General features: G+C 34.6%; 1 protein-coding gene across 2 annotated transcripts in view; it reads right to left on the bottom strand.

Moving 5' to 3' along the window:
- The window catches only part of LOC126828342 (ubiquitin carboxyl-terminal hydrolase 4), an 89873-nt gene that overhangs the window by 14272 nt on the left and 55694 nt on the right, over nt 1-19907 (bottom strand). For both annotated transcript variants that reach the window (XM_050558044.1, XM_050558045.2), the window contains exons 14-20: nt 17289-17411; nt 16888-16997; nt 15165-15344; nt 11268-11338; nt 6146-6264; nt 763-912; nt 429-532 (exon numbers count right to left, since the gene is read on the bottom strand). In XM_050558044.1, the coding sequence (XP_050414001.1) occupies nt 429-532; nt 763-912; nt 6146-6264; nt 11268-11338; nt 15165-15344; nt 16888-16997; nt 17289-17411 (857 nt within the window). The remainder of the gene's footprint in view (nt 1-428; nt 533-762; nt 913-6145; nt 6265-11267; nt 11339-15164; nt 15345-16887; nt 16998-17288; nt 17412-19907) is intronic.

Raw genomic sequence — 19907 nt, 5'->3', positions numbered from 1 at the left:
AACTTTTAGTCTTCGAAGGAATTATTAGTGAGCAGAAATTCGCCCATGTATCTGTTATCAGTCGGCACTTCAGCCAGTTATATAGAGGTATGTCTCGTGTTTTCCTTTGGCGTTCGTCACTTCCGATTCAGGAATCCTGTATAACTCTGCTATCGTAGCAGTGATCTCTGTGATAAAATTATATTTGGAACGTGTTTAATTAGTTCTATCACATATGTGATAATGACTGGCACCAATATTGTCCTTTAACATTCCCTAGACAGCAATATATATGACAACAGCAAAATGCGGGAATATACAAACCAACATGAAATGTGAATGCCCGTTCAAGGTTCTCTAAAGGTATCACATATGTTTTGCATGCCAGAACAGAATTTTTTAATGTAACGGTTTGTTACCAAAGATATTTATAGTAAAATAATACGTACAATGTCCTCCACCTAATCCACCATAATGATTGGAAACAGCTATTAAATCATACCGTTGTTTACCAAGCTTTTTATTTATCACACATTTATCTAACATTAAGTCCCTGCAATAAGCAAACATTGATTAATATTTAGTATAATTTTTAATATCTATTTCAACAACTGGATATATTGCAATTATCAACAAGCAAACATTGAGGCTGATGTCCCCTGCTATCAAAATATATTTATATATATAAATTTCAAGTCAATCGTATCATAATGTTAGCATCTTGAGTGTCCACAAAAAATAATATGTTACTATATTTCAATGTGGGCATATAAAAGTACTTACTTTACAGGGAATTCAACCAAGGCATCAATTTTATCTCTCCAGTATCTATTATAGGAAAATCTCTTCAGGTGTATGATTAAAATATTGGGTAATGACCATAAATCAAATTTCTTGGTGGCTTGTTGATGTTTTTTACATGATGGGCAGTACCTAAAAATATACATCCATTTTATTTTTTAAATTTGGAACTCCAAACAAATTCAAGCAGTATTTTTATTTTTGCAAGGGACAATAATTTGATTTTATTTTGCTTTCAATTTCGGTCGCACTATGGTATTCAACGCATTTTACCTGAAAGCGGATCAGTACGCACCCTCTCGTTAGCCGGTATCGAATAAAAACGCTGACTAATCATTCTTACCATCAGCATTAGCAAACAAAAGCACGATATCAATCAAATGTTATTTACCATATTTATTAAATTAATGCTGATTGGGTGATAAAAATAAAAGATTCAATCAAAAGGAATGTTATGTTCGTTTTTGTCCAATAAAAGTGAATTGTTTTAATAAAGGATCTCCAGGAATTTATGTAATAGGTCAGGGGTGAAAATTCACACCGTGTCAACGACTTCAAATGGCATTATTCCAACATTATCAAGACGTAACTTATGGCTAATAATTCTACGATGTGGAGAGTGACATGGAATCAGAATTTTTTTCATTTACTGACAATCCTATAGTGGAATATGACAATGTCGAAGAAATAAACTATTTATTTTTATTTTTGACATTATGAAGCGCAGAATACGTATACTCCAACCAATATCAAGCGTGTTCGCCGCCATCTTGGAATGCTTTCAGTCTTACAGAGATACAGTAAACCTCTCATAAGTCAGATTCGTATAAGTCGGATCTTTACTCAACTCGGGATAAAATTGTTTGGACCCTTTGTATCGACAGTATGTTCACGACATGCTGTTAAAAATACGGCCAGGCTGACGCCATTGAAATCCAAATACAGGGCAGCGCACAAATTTGCGCAACTAGGCCATATAAGACGAAACGAAATTGGAATTTTTGCAAAAATTTGATTGTAATTGGGCTAGGCAAAGCAATAATTGACTCAAGTTTCTCAACATTTCAACAATTCTTATTTTCCCCACCCCAGCTTACCTAAATTTCATTTCGTCTTATATGGCCAAGCCACGTAAATCCGTACGCCACCCCACATCTAGACCTCAATGTTTAGCAGAAGGGGATAGATTTTTAACAGCATGTTGTGTTGCACATACTAACTCTAGCGAGGTAAGCAAGGTCGTATTTTCTCACTAAGTTCCTTCACATAGTTCGAACGTTCACAGAGACTGACACACAACCGTTTAGCAGTAAAAAGTTGCCCAGTAAAATTGACAGTGAATCGATTTTATTTCGACAAGGATTCAATAGGACGGTTCCTGAACGTACAGGGCGATAATGAGACCTACGTTCAGAGCTGAACTAGGTGTTCGACTAACTCAAATCTTCGTGTAACTCGGATAAAATTGGTTAGTCCATTTGGATCCGACTTATGCAAAGTTTACTGTAAAACAAAACTTACGGCTACAAATTCTAGAATATGGAAAGCCAAATTGAATGAAGACTTTTAGGATTTAATACCAGTTGTATAGAAGAATATTACATTGTCGAAGATTTCAGGTATATATTTTTATTTTCGACGCTATGAAGCAAATAAGATAACAATTCCTATGAAATATCCAGAGGCAGAAATGTCGATAGCAATGAAGTGAGAGTCAGTCGGAGCAATATTTCTTTTTAAACATTATATTTATATTTACCTTCAACGTTAGAGACTATATTTGTGTTTATTTTTTTAAAAAAAATCATTTGGGATGTTTTTACAAGTTATTTTACCCTTATGACAGAGAAAAGTCATAGTAATTTAATTGCTACTTTAAACAATTGAATTTTATATCATTGGAAAGTACAAGACAATTTGTACATTTTTGTAATTCAGTATTTCTTTGTATAAAAAATAGTTATTTTTTTAGTTATTTGTAATTTTGAATAGGGTATTAGGAGTAACAATAATCCACTTATCGGTTTAGGGAGATGGGCCCTGCTGAATTAATGAGCTGTAGGGATAGGATAGCTAATGGCTCATTCCATGTCAAGTGGGCCAGGGGTGGGAAATCGATGTTACTGTACATGTAACCAGCGGCTGCCAGGCAGGATACGCCCACATTTTGCAAGAGATGGATAGAGAACAAGCTAAACAAAAAGCAATTTTTCGTACAATCAGGGGCCATACTTCAGGAAGTTATGATCCGATATACGTGAATATCGAAAGGAACTGAGATCTGTGGGTTATAAACATGCATTTCAAGTTTCATCAAAATCAGATGAAAATTGTGACCTCCAGAGGGTCCACAACCCTGATACTGATACACAATATTTTGACGCTATTTGCGAACGAGGGGTGGCCATTTTGTCCGTCAGTTTCAGTCTGATTTTTATGAAATTCTAACTCAACCATCCTTAGGGTGTAATGGTGATATATTGTAACGGTTTTTTAAATCGGATAAAAATTGTGACCTCTACGGGGTCCACAAGCTAAAAAACACAACTTTTCGTACATTCAGGGGCCGAATATTGAAAGGAACCGAGATCTGTGGGTTATAAACATACATGTCAAGTTTAAACCAAATCAGATAAAAATTACGTCCTCTACAGTGTTCACAAGCTAAAAACGTGATTTTTTGTACAATCAGGGGCCATAATCCATGAAGTTACAGTCCGATACATGCCAATATCAAAAGGAGCCGAGATCCTAGGGTGATAAACCTATATTTCAAGTTTCAATGAAATCGGATAAAAATTGTGACCTGTAGACTGTTCACAAACAATTGTGGACGGACATGGGCGGCGACAATATACGTCCACATCAAAATGTGGGCGTATAAAAATTAGAAACTGTGCAAAATTAGTGGTCTGTAGCTTAAAAATTGACTAAGATACGGGCATTTGAGTTTCATGAGTTACGGATGAGTTTTCAAAACAAAATATGTATCAATAATTTACTCGAGTTTCAGATATCTTATATTTACCTTTCTAGTGAAGATATACAGCTCACATTTGGTAGTCTTATGGAACTTTTTGTGTAGATTACGAATCTGCAATCAGATGACAGGTGAGTGGAAGGTTTGCATGCTACTTGGTCATAAAAAACGAAAAAAAATTTGGTGTAATTGTATATTTTCTGGATTTTGTAGTGCTCCAGGAGCTACAAAGTAATAGATACAGACCCATTTTGCCCCAAATCCCCCAAAATGGGTGGACCGTATCTCAGAAACTGTTAGTCGAATCAAGCTAAAACTTGGAATATCAGCTTTTTCAGCTTTAATAAGCATATAAACCATATTTCAGCAAAATCGAAGTGTGTACGGTTTAACTCACTGTGTGATAATTGACATGGAATGGCCTAAACCACATATTTTGAAAAAATCGAAAAAAAAATATTGATATGGCATGGGACAAGAATGGCTTTAACATATGTTGGAGACTTTAGTTCAAACTATAATTACACCAAGTTTCAGAATTTTAGCCGCTCATCTACCGGGTTCTTTCAGCTCGAAAATACAAGGCAATTTTCGAAACTTTGTGTCTAAAACCATACTCAAGGCCAATTTTCTGTGAAGATGGTTGCATTTTCATATGTTTCTTATGTAGTACTACCATTAATCTCTGGATATGCCAAAATATGGTTCTATATCTATTACTTTGTAGTTCCTGGAGCACTACAAAATCCAGAAAATATACAATTACACCAAATTGTTTTCGGTTTTCATGGCCAAGCAGCATGCGAACCCTACCACTCACCTGTCATCTGATTGCAGATTCGTAATCTACACACAAATTTCTCTAATGCTACCAAATTTGGGCTGTATATCTTTACTAGAAGAAAGGTAAAAACAAGATATCTGAAACTCAAGTAAATTATTGATACATATTTTGTTTCAAAAACTTATCGGTAACTCATAAAACTCAAATGCCCGTATCTCAGTCAATTTTTAAGCTACAGAGCATTAATTTTGCACAGTTTCTAGTTTTTGCATGTACAATAACATATTTTTTTACAGATTTTTGCGATGGGGTCGATTTCCCAAATTTCTGAAAAATGACCCACTTAACAAGGAATGACCCTAATCTGTTTAATTGGCTCTAGGGTACAAGGGGTTAAAAATGTTAATGTGGTTTTTCGTACAGTCAACAAGCTAAAAATGTGGTTTTTCGTACAATCAGGGGCCATAATCCAGGAAGTTATGGTCTGATATGCGCGAATATCCAAAGGAACCGAATTCTTTAAGATATAAACATATATTTTAAGTTTCATCAAAATCAGATAAAAATTGTGGGGTCCACAAACATGGTATGACATATTTTTACACTATTTGTGTTTAAAGAGTGGCCATTTTGTCAGACAGTTTTGGTCCGATTTGCACAAAATTCAAACTCAACCATCCTCATGGCCATATATTTGAGCAGTTTTTGGGTTATAAACATACATTTCAAGTTTGAACAAAATCAGATAACAATTTTGATCTCTAGAGGGAGAATAACTATTTGCAGACAGGGAGCGGCCATTTTGTCCGGCGGTTTCTGTCTGATTTTCACGAATTCGAACTCAACCATCATTAGGATGTAACAGTGATATTTTTAAACGGTTTTTAAAATTGAATACCAATAGTGACTTATAGATCTTTGTGATATAACCATACATTTAAAGTTTTATGAAAATTGGATCAAAACTGTGACTTCTAAAGGGTACACAACCTTGATATACAATTCTTTTACACTACCGTATATTTGCGTATGAGAATTTTCATGAAATTTTAACTCAAATGTCATTAGAGGGACCACAAGCTAAAAACATGATTTTCCATACAATCTGGGACCATAATCCAGGAAGCTACAGTCTGATAAAACGGAATATCGAAAGGAACCGAGATCTTTGGGTTATAAACATACATTTCAAAGTTTCATTAAAATCGGATACCACAAGTTAAAAGCGTGATTTTTCGTATGATCAGGGACCATAATCATTGAAGCTATGGTCTGATACAAGCCAATTTCGAAAGGAACCAAGATCTTTGGGAGATAAACCTATATTTTAAAGTTTGTCAAAATCGGATAAAAATTGTGACCTGTAAAGTGTCCACAAACAAATTGTGGATGGACAGACAGGGGCAACAGCAATATACATTAGTAACAGTAAGCGAAAATATGTAACACTTAGTCCATAAAATCAACACTCATTTTGTGTGTTACCATCCGTCAAATTCCATCCCTGTTATCACCAAATTGCAGCAATTTTGCAAAGTTTAATGATAGAATAATTGGCATTTGTAAAATTAGGCTTGTGGAGTAAAAAGGGATAATATTACCATGGATCATGTTCACTAAGTTTTTCAGCTTCTGTAAACAGTTGTAAACAATCCTTTAATTGTATTACTTGCTTCTTCTGTGGATTTTTATTTTTACCACTTTCATGCTCTTCAACAGACTAAAATCAAGAAGAAAACATTCTCATATAATTTAAACTTCAGAAAACAATGGATGCACTTTCCAATCCACTATTTGATATATGGATATAATACAAGCTATAGGAAGAATAAAGTTAATAATCTCTAAAATCAGCGGTTGCCATGCAAGATACGGCCACATTTTGCAAGAGCTGGATAGCTAAAAAAAAGAAAATGTGATTTTTCGTACAATCATGGGCCATAATCCAGTATATTATGGTCTGAAATGCGCGAATATCGAAAGGAAATGAGATCTTTAGGATATAAACATATATTTTAAGTTTCATCAAAATCGGACAAAAATTGTGACCTCTAGAGGGTCAACAACCTTGGTATTACATACTTTTATACTATTTGCGTACAAGGAGCAGCCATTTTGACGGGCAGATCTGTTTCGGATTTTCCCAAATTTCGTATTCAACCTTCATTATGGTGCAACGATGATAAAGATAGGTTGCCAGCAGGGCTGCCGACAACCAGTATCGCAGCGCAATTTGCGATACATATTTTGTCCGTTGCTAACCAAAAATTAAAATCTAACGTTTTTGATTCGCAGTTACTGCAAATCATTAATATGCCGGTCATTTTGGATATTGACACAAGAATAATCCACATTTTGAAGACTAGAAGGCTTACTCAACACTTTCAACGTCAGGGCTGTCGGTAATTTTTCACAGTTGATTAGCAGCACTGCTAATCAAAAAGTCCAATTTTGCCAAATTTAATTAGCAAATTTAAAAATTGATTAGCAGTTTTTCAGTTTCAACATAAAAACCTAAATAACAAGATATTACTTTAGTTCATAACAAATATGATTAGATTCCATTCTTACTATTCTTAGATTTTTTTTAGCACTGCCACAAGTACTTGTGACAGTTTGTGAATGTGATGTAGACATTTAGTTAGGTCTTATGTCTGAATCCAATTCTTAACAGTGACTTCCAAGGCCCCAATCATTTTAATTGTTATTTTTTGTTACGTTAGAAATCTTCGTTAGAAAACAATTTTGTCTGCTTTTTATCGTGTATTGCTATTTTTGTTCAATCGGGCGCACCTCGATTAACTAGACACACGCGATATTTTACGGGAATTTTTACTTTGATTTATCATTTTACAATACGTTAACATATATTTATTTTTTTATATTTTATTTACAATACGTGGGGGATATACTGGCTTTATTTCTTTCAAAATGAATATAATATAATTACTTGATGTCTCGCAACGTGAGTGGTACTACTTGATTCCCTATTTCCGGTTTAATAGTCCCTATTCATAGAGTTATGTCCCTGTATTATATAGTACCGTATAATGAATTGTGTCTGGGTAGTTCGAGAAAAAAATGTCACACAGAGAATTCAGTTTTGTTTATAAAATTTTATTCAACATTTTATACACGTTGAAAGTGTTCAGAAAGCCTTCTAGTCTTCAAATGTGGATTATCCTTATGTCAATATCCAAAATGACAGGCATATTAATGATTCGCAATAACTGCGAATCAAAAACTTTAAATTTTAATTTTTGATTAGCAACGGACAAAATATGTATCGCAAATTGAGCTGCGATACTGGTTGTCGGCAGCCCTACTTTCAACGTGTATAAAATGTTGAATAGAATTTTATAAACAAAACTGAATTCTCCGTGTGTCATTTTCTTCTCGAACTACCTAGACACAATACTATATAACATAGGGACATAACTCTATGAATAGGGACTATTAAACCGGAAATAGGGAATCAATTAGTACCACTCACGTTGCGAGACATCAAGTAATTATATCATATTCATTTTGAAAGAAATAAATCCAGTGTATCCCCCACGTATTGTAAATAAAATATAAAAAAAATAAATACATGTTATCGTATTGTAAAATGATAAATCAAAGTAAAAATTCCAGTAAAATATTATTGTTTATATCGCGTGTGTCTAGTTAATCGAGGTGCGCCCGATTGGACAAAAATAGTAATACACGATAAAAAGCAGACGAAATTGTTTTCTAACGAAGATTTCTAACGTAACAAAAAAATAACAATTAAAATGAGTGGGGCTTCGGAAGTCACCGTCAAGAATTGGCTTCAGACATAAGACCTAACTAAATGTCTACATCACATTCACAAACTGTCACAAGTACTTGTGGCAGTGCTAAAAAATCTGAGAATAGTCAGAATGGAATCTAATCATATTTGTTATGAATTAAAGTAATATCTTGTTATTTAGGTGTTTTACGTTGAAACTGAAAAACTGCTAATCAATTTTTAAATTTGCTAATCAAATTTGGCAAAATTGAACTTTTTGATTAGCAGTGCTGCTAATCAACTGTGAAAAATTACCGACAGCCCTGGTTGCCAGGCCCACAAAACATTTTGGAAACACTCAGATATGTTAACGTTTTTCAAAGTGATCAAGGGCCAAAAATTTGGCAGTATTTATTGGAAATTGTTGAAAATAAATAGGCTTTTTTGTCTCATGACCGTAAACACTACACGAGTAGGAATTTAAAGTCATTCGATATGAACTTTATTCTCTAGAGTGTCAACAAGATTTTTCAAAGTGATCAAGGGCCATAACTCTGGCAGTAATTATCGGAAATCAGTGAAAATCAATAGGCTTCCTCACCTCATGACCTGAAACATTGTCAATGAATTTAAAGTCATTCGGATATTAATTTTAGCATCATCAAACTTAGTCAAGGTAATGATATAATGAATCTATACCCAGAGCTTCATCACTCTCACTTAATTAAAACCAAAGTTATTGGACACAAAGCATCAACCAATCAGATTTCTTATCTCTGCTTACCGTAAGCAAACGATGTTTATCATCGAACTCCATCAAGGCATTCACCTAATGAACACCTACACCAAGTTTGACCATTCTACCTCAACAAGAAGGAGAGTTATTGTGTTTCAAAGTCTCGACCAATCAAATTGCTTATCGCTCTGCTTACCCTAAGCAGAAAATGCTTATTATGGAATTTAGTCAAGGTATTGATGTGATAAAACCATACACCAAGTGTCATTACTGTCACTTCATTACTGTCATTAGAACTAAAGTTATCGTGTCCAAAAGCATCAACCAATCAAATTGCTTATTTCTGCTTGCCCTAAGCAGAAAATGCCCATCTCCGAACTCCACCAAGTTTGAACGTTCTAGCTCAATTAGAAGGAGAGTTATTGTGTTCCAAAGTCTCGGCCAATCAAATTGTTTATTGCTCTGCTTACCCTGAGCAGAGGTCATACGAGAGGCTTTTGACCTACGATGTCAGACATCTGATTAACTAATCAGCATTGATGTTACTAGTGGATTACCCACAGTTCCGCGCAAAACAAGCCTAAAGCTTGCCGTAACAGACCCGTTTCATTGGCTAATAGCTCACATAATTCAGAACACGTCAATGATAACAACTCTTCCAGATCCTAGTGTAGTAAAGACAAGTAAAACGAAATTTTGAACTATAAAAATGAAATGAAATAGGATCTGTGTTTTAATCAGATTCCATTACAGTGTAACAGTGATATATTCAAACGATTTTTTGAATCGGATAATAATTGTGACCTCTACAGGGACCACAAGCTAAAAGCGTGATTTTTCGTACAATCAGGGTCCATAATTCACGAGGTTAAGATCCAATATGCGCGAATATCAAAAGGTACCAAGATCTTTGGGATATTAACATGCATTCCAAGTTTCATCAAAATCAATGAAAATTGTGACCTCGGGGGGGGGGGGGGGGGGTTCCACAACCTTGACAAATCGGCCACTTCCGCCTTCATTTCTATCGGGTTTGGAGCTCAAAGTACGGCAATAAACTTGCTCTAACTTGACTGAATGAAAAATCTAACATGCCTTTCGACTTTGTGGAATAACAATCTATAATTCTACTGATCTTTTTTTTGAAAATCTTATCAGCTTCCAGAGAACAGACGTAGGCCTATTTTCTTCATGATCACCATCAAAACATTGAAGAATCCATTATGTCGTAAATTTTATGTTAATTAGATTGCCATTACTTAGATTTTCCTTTTTCTCACTGTTTTATTGTCGATTTGGGATGATACGAATATTTAGTATATATTAAAGACGTCTCTATTCATTTGAATACAGCTGTTCTGTATTGTATTCTGTTGTAGACTGTGAAAATTTGGGATCCATGTGTCGACGCTTTAAATCACATGGATCCATTAAACCTTCTAACTGTTTAATTCCATTTTTTTCATTGAAGATTCTTATATTACAAATCTTTCCTTACACTAGAAACGTAATCACTGGATATACCATATTTTACACTATTTGCGTACAAGGGGCGGCCATTTTGTTCGGCAGTTTTGGTCCGATTTTCACGAAATTCGAACTCAACCATCATTAAGGTGTAACGGTGATATATTAAAACAGTTTTTTAAATCAGGTAAAAATTGTGACCTCTAGAGGGACCACAAGCTAAAAACACACTTTTTCGTACAATCAGGGGCCATAATCCATGAAGTTACGATCTGATACATGCCAATATCGAACGGAACCAAGATCTTTGGGAGATAGACCTATATTTCAAGTTTCGTCAAAATCGGATAAAATGACAATATACGTCCACATGAAAATGTGGGCGTATAATAAAAATGACTGTAAGAGTAGGACTATAAAGGTTAACAAAGTTTATTGAAGTTTAATTGTATTGTCTGTTAATATAATGAATATCCAAGATTAGCATACAATCAGCAACTTCTCACGAGGTCAGTGGCTTTTTTCATGCATTAGCCACAGTGGCTAATGAATTTTAGAAGCTAGTGCCACAAACTAAAATGACGATTTTTCATACAATCAGGGGCCATAATCCATTATGCGCGAATATCGAAAGTAACCAAGATCCTTGTCCACGGACAAGAGCTATAATATAGGTCCCCATGAAACTGTGGGGTATCAAAAATGATTTGCTATTTTTTTTATCATTCATTTCATTTAATATTTATAATAAAATATTTTTCTCTACCTCTGCTTCTTTTTCGTCATAAAATTTTTCTTTAGCAACAGTATGCCAATCAACAGCTACATAAGTTTTTGCTAAAAAAAACCAAACAAATACAATATTGCAATGAAACCGGTACTATTTACAAAGTGCAATGGAATGGTTTTAAGTTAACCAAGCCAAGAGTGAGGCCGGTTTTCCCCACCGAAATCCCCCCAAAAATAGCTAACACATATCAATTAATTGCATTTATTTTTTTCAAAAACATTGAGCAATCTAAGTCTAAGCATAAAATGTTCACAATCAAACTCAGTCAAGGTTTTGAAGTACCTGGTAGTGAAACTCTACACCAAGTTTCATTACTGTCCATCAGTTAGAATCAAAGTTACCTTGTTCCAAAGCATCGACCAATGAAATTACTTAGCTCTGCTTAGCTTTAGTGGGAAATGTTAATCATTGAATTCAGTCAAGACATTCACCTAATTAACATCTACATCAAGTTTAAACATTCGACCTTAATTAAAAGCAGAGTTATATTCCAAAATCTTGGCCAATCAAATTGCTTATCGCTACTTAGAGTAGAAAATTCGCATCATCGAACTTAGTCAAGGTATTGATATAGTGAATCTATACTCTGAGTTTCATCACTCTCATCCAATTAGAACCAAAGTTATTGTGTTCCATGGTCTCAAATTGCTTATCTCGGCTTAGCCTAAGTGGAAAATGGGCATGATCAAACTCTGTCAAGACATTCACCTATACCAAGTTTGAATATGCTACCTCAATTAGAAGTAGAGTTATTGTGTTCCAAAGTCTCGACCATTCAGATTGAAGTCTCTACTTTGCCTAGGCAGAAAATGTTCAGCATCAAACTTTGTTAAGTAAGGTATTGACGTAATAAAACTATTCACGAAGTTTCACCACTATCACTCAATTAGAATCAAAGTCTCGACCAATCAAATGGCTTATACCAAGTTTTATCACTCTGACTTTTAAAATTAGAACCAAAGTTATCGTGTCTCAAAGCATCAACCAATCAAATTACTTATCTCTGCTTACCCTAAGCAGAAAATGCTTATCTTTGAACTCCATCAAGGCATTCACTTAATGAACGCCTACACAAAGTTTGAATATATACCGCAATTAGAAGTAAAGTTATTGTGTTCCAAACTCACAACCAATCAAATTGCTTATTGCTCTGCTTACCCTGAGCAGAAAATGCTCATTATCGAACTTAGTCAAGGTATTGATGTAATGAAACTATAACCAAGTTTCATCACTCTCAATTAATTAGAACTAAAGTTATTGTGTCACAAAACATCATCCCATCAAATTGCTTATCTCGGCTTACCCTAAGCGGAAAATGCTCATCTTCGAAATCCATCAAGGCATTGACCTAATAAACACCTACACAAAGTTTGAACATTCTAGCTCAATTAGAAGGAGAGTTAGGCCGTGTTGAATTGATTCCTTGTTTCTCCTCGCCCGCGCGCTTAGGTCGAGGACCCCCGAAAATCGTGCGCTTACGTTTTTAACACAAAAAAAATATTCAAAAAATTACGTTAATAACATCTAAATAAAATTCTACCAAACATCAGAAGTCAATTCTCGTTGTTTATTCCTCGTTACGAACTAAATAAGTAAGTGCAGGGGGGCGCACTACACGAAAAACAAAAATCTACAAGATAAACCTGCGGACAAGACAGAAAATAGGCTTACCCAATCATATCTTGTGTAATAAATACCGCACGCCTTACAAAATGGTAAGCTATGCCGGGACATAGGTAAATTCGCGTACCAGTCGGGCTAATTTATTGATGTTCAAGGAAATAATAGTGGTCCTGTTCGCTCGTTCGTTCGTTTCTGGAGTTTAACGAACGAACGAACAAACGGGACCACTATTATTTCCTTGAACATCAATAAATAAATTAGGCCGACCGGTACGCGAAATTACTTATCTCGACTCGACTTTAGTGGTTATTCCCAGCACTTTCACGTTCGATGATATTATCGAAACCATCTATAACTCAACAAGCAAATCAAATATCGTCTAACTGGAATGTTTCCATTGTATTTTAACACAAGAATACGGAAAATTTATATCAAAATATGGTTATTTCATTTTTTAAAAAGTTAAACAAAGAAGCCACTTGTTACCAAATTTTAGTTTGTTATTAAATTTATTTAATTAAATATTATCTGTGTTTTTATTCTAACCAATAATATAACTAGATTATTTATAATATTATTAAAAATGGTACACAACCCTCAGACTATATAGGTATTATGCGAGACCACTTTGTGTTTTGAAACCCACTTTGTGTTGTGTTTACCGCACTACCGAACATGATTGCCAGAGTGGTGACACTACCGCACATGATTGCCAGAGTGGTGGCAGGAGAAACAAGGAATCAATTCAACACAGCCTTAGTATGCCCCAAAAAGACCCATTTTAATAGTTCAATGCTTTCCCAAAAGGCGAGGGACAATTAGTCAGCAACATGGCCATTATGACATTCTATATATATAAGCCTGCAGCCGAAATTAACATATGCTACAAAGAAGTCAATCAATTAATTGAACCCCTGACACATTTTTACACAGTTATTTCATCAACAATGATGATGAACATCCAGTTAAACTGTGTCAATGGCAATTACATGTAGTAGTAGAACTGGAAATACATAGCACACAATTCTTAGTAATTTACTGGGCAATGTTTGGAATAGGATTCTCTGGTAGTAGTATCTGTTTGTTACATCCCACTTCTACTCGTTGCCACTGGCAACCTTTGATAAAACTGTCCTGTTTATTTTCAATACATGCTTAAAAGTATCCGTGTATCAGAAATATACAGAAAGAGTACTGTTCATTTCTGATACACGGATACTTTTATACTGTTTTAGATACCTATCAAGCAATAAGTAGCGGACGTTTAGTGCGACCCAGATCGCAATTGATAACTATGGCTCTATACAATGCACAAGGATAATGTACATGAAACAACTAGTCAAAATCATAGTAACAAAATAAACTGGGGGGAACTACATGGCAGTTCAAAAACATATACAATGACATTAAATTAACATAAAAACATATTACAAAAATCAATTATTATACATATATCAATTGGCATCTATTTCATAATTTGGTTTGATTTATATTAATATGAAAAATATATAAATTAGAATATTGAATAATTATTTTAATTAATTGTGATGATAGAAGGCGCAGTTCTCTTGCTGGACACTTCACAGGCATTGAAAATAAACAGGATGAAAAAAAACGCCTAGAAAGTCATAAACTTTATTACAAATAAATTTCAACGGAAGAACCATCCGCCGATGCATACTTTCACCAGGAATGACCAACGTTTCGCATTTCCGTTACACTACATTTAATAATATCGCAGTCCTCTACGCCATAGACAAGTTGTTTTCACGATGTGGTCTAAACAAACACGGGATTGTTTTACGCTCAGAGTATCATAGCAAGATGCACGTGTAAATACTACTCAGGTTGTCTCTCCACTGCAAAATCATTCTACCATGAAATGTAACGTGAGGCTCAGAAAGGGATAAATGAAAGAGCAGAAAGTATTTGTCACTTTTCGGTTGAAACGACTCGATAATAAATACAATTTTTCACATTTTGTTTCACAATACTCGATAGAAATGTGATGTAACTTATTAGCACCTTTCCTCGGTGTATCGGAGAATATCAGGACAGTTTTCGTCGGGAGCCGATACACCTCAGAAAGTGTGCTAATAACTATTACATAAATGCTGGATAATCCTAGTCCAAACATCACTCAGTAATAAACAGTCATTTCATTCCACAGAATTGTACCCTGTGAAACTGTGCAACAAAAAATGTTAAACACACACACAGATAACTACAAACTAGTGAAAATATACATACGGGTAATTCTAAGATGACTTCCATCATCTATAAATTTGTGATCTAATTCGGCACTACCATAAGAATTAACTGCAGAGAAGGTAAAAAGACGACGAGCTTTACAAGATTTACTTTCACCATTATCTTTCTTTTTATCTTCTAATTCATCATCACTTTCACATACGTCCATATTACTTACTTCTGTAAATAATATATTAAATATACATTTCTTTTTATAATAATATTTGATCCTACTTACTTGGAAACAAATGAAATGAAATGAAATGTGGTTTAACGTCCTACAGTTCTGCTCCGAACTGGGCTAATGAATGGCACATGATTATCGATTCCTGTGTTCAGAAATAAGTTCATGCGTGCACCTTTCTTTCAAGATTTTGGGCATACACCATACAGTGTGTGATGAGGGAAATTTTGCACAGACAGCGGCACTACCGCCTACTCAATAGGCTTGTTCGTTTTACTAGTTTAAATGATACATATAAATTTCATACAGATCGGATAATAACTTTTGTCGTTAAAGCATTCACAAGGTACAACAAAGTGAAACAAGGGCCATAAATTGCTGAAATTCAATAGGATTCTTCGTTGCACTAATTTAAATGATGGATATCAATTTCAAACAGATCGGATGATAACTGTTGTCATTAGAATGTTCACAAGATTCAACAAAGTGAAACAAGGGCCATAACTCTAGATGTAATTAACGGCAATTGCTTAAATTCAATAGGCTTCTTTGTTTTACTAATTTAAATGATGCATATAAATTTCATACAGATTGGATAATAACTTTTGTCGTTAGAGCATTCACAAGGTACAACAAAGTGAAACAAGGGCCATAACTCACGCGTAATTAACGGAAATTGCTGAAATTCATTAGGCTTCTTCGTTTCACTAATTTAAATGATGCATATCAATTTCAAACAGATCGAATCATAACTGTTGTCATTAGAGCGTTCACAAGATTCAACAAAGTGAAATAAGGGCCATAACTCAAGATGTAATTAACGGAAATTGCTGAAATTCAATAGGCTTCTTTATTTTATTAATTTAAATGATGCATATAAATTTCATACAGATCGAATAATAACTTTTGTCGTTAGAGAATTCACAAGGTACAACAAAGTGAAACAAGGGCCATAACTCATGGCGTAATTAACGGAAAGTGCTGAAATTCAATAGGCTTCTTCGCTTCACTAATTTAAATGATGCATATCAATATCAAACAGATCAGATGATAACTGTTGTCATTAGAGCGTTCACAAGATTCAACAAAGTGAAACAAGGGCCATAACTGAAGATGTAATTTACGGAAATTGCTGATATTCAATATGCTTCTTTGTTTTACTAATTTAAATGATGCTTTTAAATTTCATACAGATCGATTGATAACTTTTGTTGTTAGAGCGTTCACAAGGTGCAACAAAGTGAAACAAGGGCCATAACTTCAGAAGAAATTAATGGAAATTGCTGAAATTTAATAGGCTTCTTCATCTCACTAATGCAAACAACATATATCAATTTCAAAACAATCATATGATAAATGTAGTCTGTAGAGTGTTCACAAGAAATTGTGGACGATGGACGGACGGACGGATAAAAATGGTGATTACGCTTAAATTCAATCCCAACCGTCGTCTACTTATGATAACCATTATCCTTAAGTTTGAAAAAGATTTGTCAAAAATTGTGGCCTCTTGCGAGCAGATATATAAAAATATTGTACCTCCATTAACAGGTTTATCAGTATCACCATTTTCTTCATTAGTTTCCATTTCCTCTTTATCTTCATCTTTCCACCATTCCTCTTTTGGATCAGGTACCTTTACATAACGCCTTTAAAAATAATTATTTACTTATTGTCATGTATTGTTTAATTTAACTTATATACGTCAACTTATACATGGTCCACAGCTGGGATCTCGGATGACATACTGGCTAGTGGAATGAAGTGTCTCAAAACAAGTAAGAATTTCATTCCTTGTGTACTAAAACTGTCACATGATATTATGGTTATTGTATATAGTAAGACAGAAAACTCAATCTAATATTAGAAACTTAAGCTGTTGTACATATTAATACAAAGTCATTGGATTTAAAAAGATGATGAAAATAAACCACACTCACTTCATCTGTACTAATAACAGATCATAGAGCATATCATATGTAACTTTTCCTTTAACTGGTATAAATAAAGGTGTTCCAAATAGCTGATCTCTACCTCCATAGTTAGTACTAGGTCGTGAACGTCTGTAACATAAATTTTACAATTAAGTAAGCTTAATCCCAAGAACATTTCCATGAAAGTCAATGATTTAATTAGTTAAATAAATATTAGAGAATGTAACTGTTGTTAATCAATTAAATCCATATCATAATCAAATTTTGAAATTATTGTCCATTGAACGTAGAAAAGTTTTGTTCTATTTCAGACAGAATACTGTTTCATACTGTTATTTACAGGGCTTGACACTGCCGGCGGCCTCGACGGCCATGGCCTCCGATTTTTAGAATATCGATAATCTACATTGAAATGTCAATTGATAATCGATAATATCGAAACAAACTTATTTTCATGGTCGAAATCAAGACTGGATTACGTGTTTCAAAGTGAAAACCATACGTATATAAATTGTTCTCTATTTTTAAAATAATAAAGCCTTGGTTCTGAATGAAGAAATACCATTGATAGGCCTATGTATGTGTAGGAACCAAAATAAAATGAACACGAATCGATTTGGCAAATTCTACGATATGGCGACAATTGTTTCAAACTCAGAGTATTGTTTAAATGAGGGCGAATTGATTTTAACATTTTTTTTTAAATGCAACATTGAGACTTTGAAGTAAATAAAGTGAACAACGTACTGATGTAGGCTATTGTGTTTTTATATATACGAAGGACTAACTCACAGAAAACATCGAGTCGACTCCTCCTACGCACGCACAAAAAATAGAGAACGATAATCGATAGTAACATATGACTATCGATAGTGCTTTTTTGGCACGCCTAATCGATACTATCGATTTACATCCATATTTTACTCAGCTCTACCGATGATATAGTAATACTTTCAACTTTCAATACGGCTACATGCCGATTTTTAAAATATTTTTCAGAATAACAAATCGTACTAAAATTTAAAAACGGTACGATAAGATTTTATCCCCCACCCCCATCCAGCCTTAAACATATAAGGATGCATTATTTTATTTTTGTAAATGTAAAAAAAAACAAGCCAACAGTGAGGCTGATGTCCCCCGCCGAAATAGGAAAATAATTAGAGGACACATATAAATTTATCACAAATTATCTTTTACAAAGTATTGAACAATCAAACAGTATATCTTTACTTATAGTCTAACAATCAAAGTAGGAGAGTTATTGTTTTCCAAAGTCTCGACCAATCAAATTGCGTATCGCTCTGCTTACCCTGAGCAGAAAATGCTCATTATCAAACTTAGTCAAGGTATTACTGTAATGAAACTATACACCAAGTTTCATCAATCTCACTTAATTAGAACTAAAGTTATCGTGTCCCAAAGCATCAACCAATCAAATAGCTTATCTCTGCTTACCCTAAGCGGAAAATGCTCATCTTCGAACTCCATCAAGGCATTGACCTAATCAACACATACACCAAGTTTGAACATTCTAGCTCAATTAGGAAGAGAGTTATCGTGCCCCAAAGTATCAACCAATCAAATTGCTTATCTCTGCTTACCCTAAGCGGAAAATGCTCATCTTCGAACTCCATCAAGGCATTGACCTAATAAACACATACACCAAGTTTGAACATTCTAGCTCAATTAAAAGTTATCGTGTCCCAAAGCATCAACCAATCAAATTGCTTATCTCTGCTTACCCTAAGCGGAAAATGCTCATCTTCGAACTCCATCAAGGCATTGACCTAATCAACACATACACCAAGTTTGAACATTCTAGCCCAATTAGGAAGAGAGTTATCGTGTCCCAAAGCATCAACCAATCAAATTGCTTATCTCTGCTTTCCCTAAGCGGAAAATGCTCATCTTCGAACTCCATCAAGGCATTGACCTAATAAACACATACACCAAGTTTGAACATTCTAGCTCAATTAGGAAGAGAGTTATTGTGTCCCAAAAAGTGTGACGGACAGACAGACGGACAGACAGACAGACAGACAGACAGACAGACAGACGGACGAACCCATTTTAATAGTCCCCTGCTTTCTTCGAAAGGCGGGGGACAAATATTGAACGTCGAGCGTGATTTGATAGTCAGGCCTGTAACAACATTTTAACTGAGAAAATAAACAGATTTACATATGACATATTAAAACTTTCTAAAACTTGACCTTGGATTTTCAATTTTTGGCCTTGGATCAAGGATTCACTTTGGCCTAGCGTAGGCCAAAGTTGGCCTTCGATCGAAAACCAGCTGCTGCCAGGCAGGATACGCCCACATTTTCGAGAGATGGATAGAGAACAAGCTAAAAAGAAATTGATTTTTCGTACAATCAGGGGCCATAATTCAGGAAGTTACGGTCCAATATGCTCGAATATCGAAAGGAACCGAGATCTTTGGGTTATAAACTTACATATCAAGTTTCAACAAAATCGGATAAAAAATTGTGACCCCTTTAGGATCCACAACCTTGAAATACCATATTTTTACGCTATTTGAGAATGAAGGGCGGCCATTTTGTCTGTCAGTTTTGGACCGATTTTCAGGAAATTCGAACTCAGTCGTCCTTAGGGTGTAAC

This window comes from Patella vulgata, chromosome 7, assembly GCF_932274485.2.
Source record: "Patella vulgata chromosome 7, xgPatVulg1.2, whole genome shotgun sequence".
NCBI classification, from domain to species: Eukaryota; Metazoa; Mollusca; class Gastropoda; family Patellidae; genus Patella; species Patella vulgata.
This window is presented reverse-complemented; position numbering and strand designations above follow the sequence as displayed.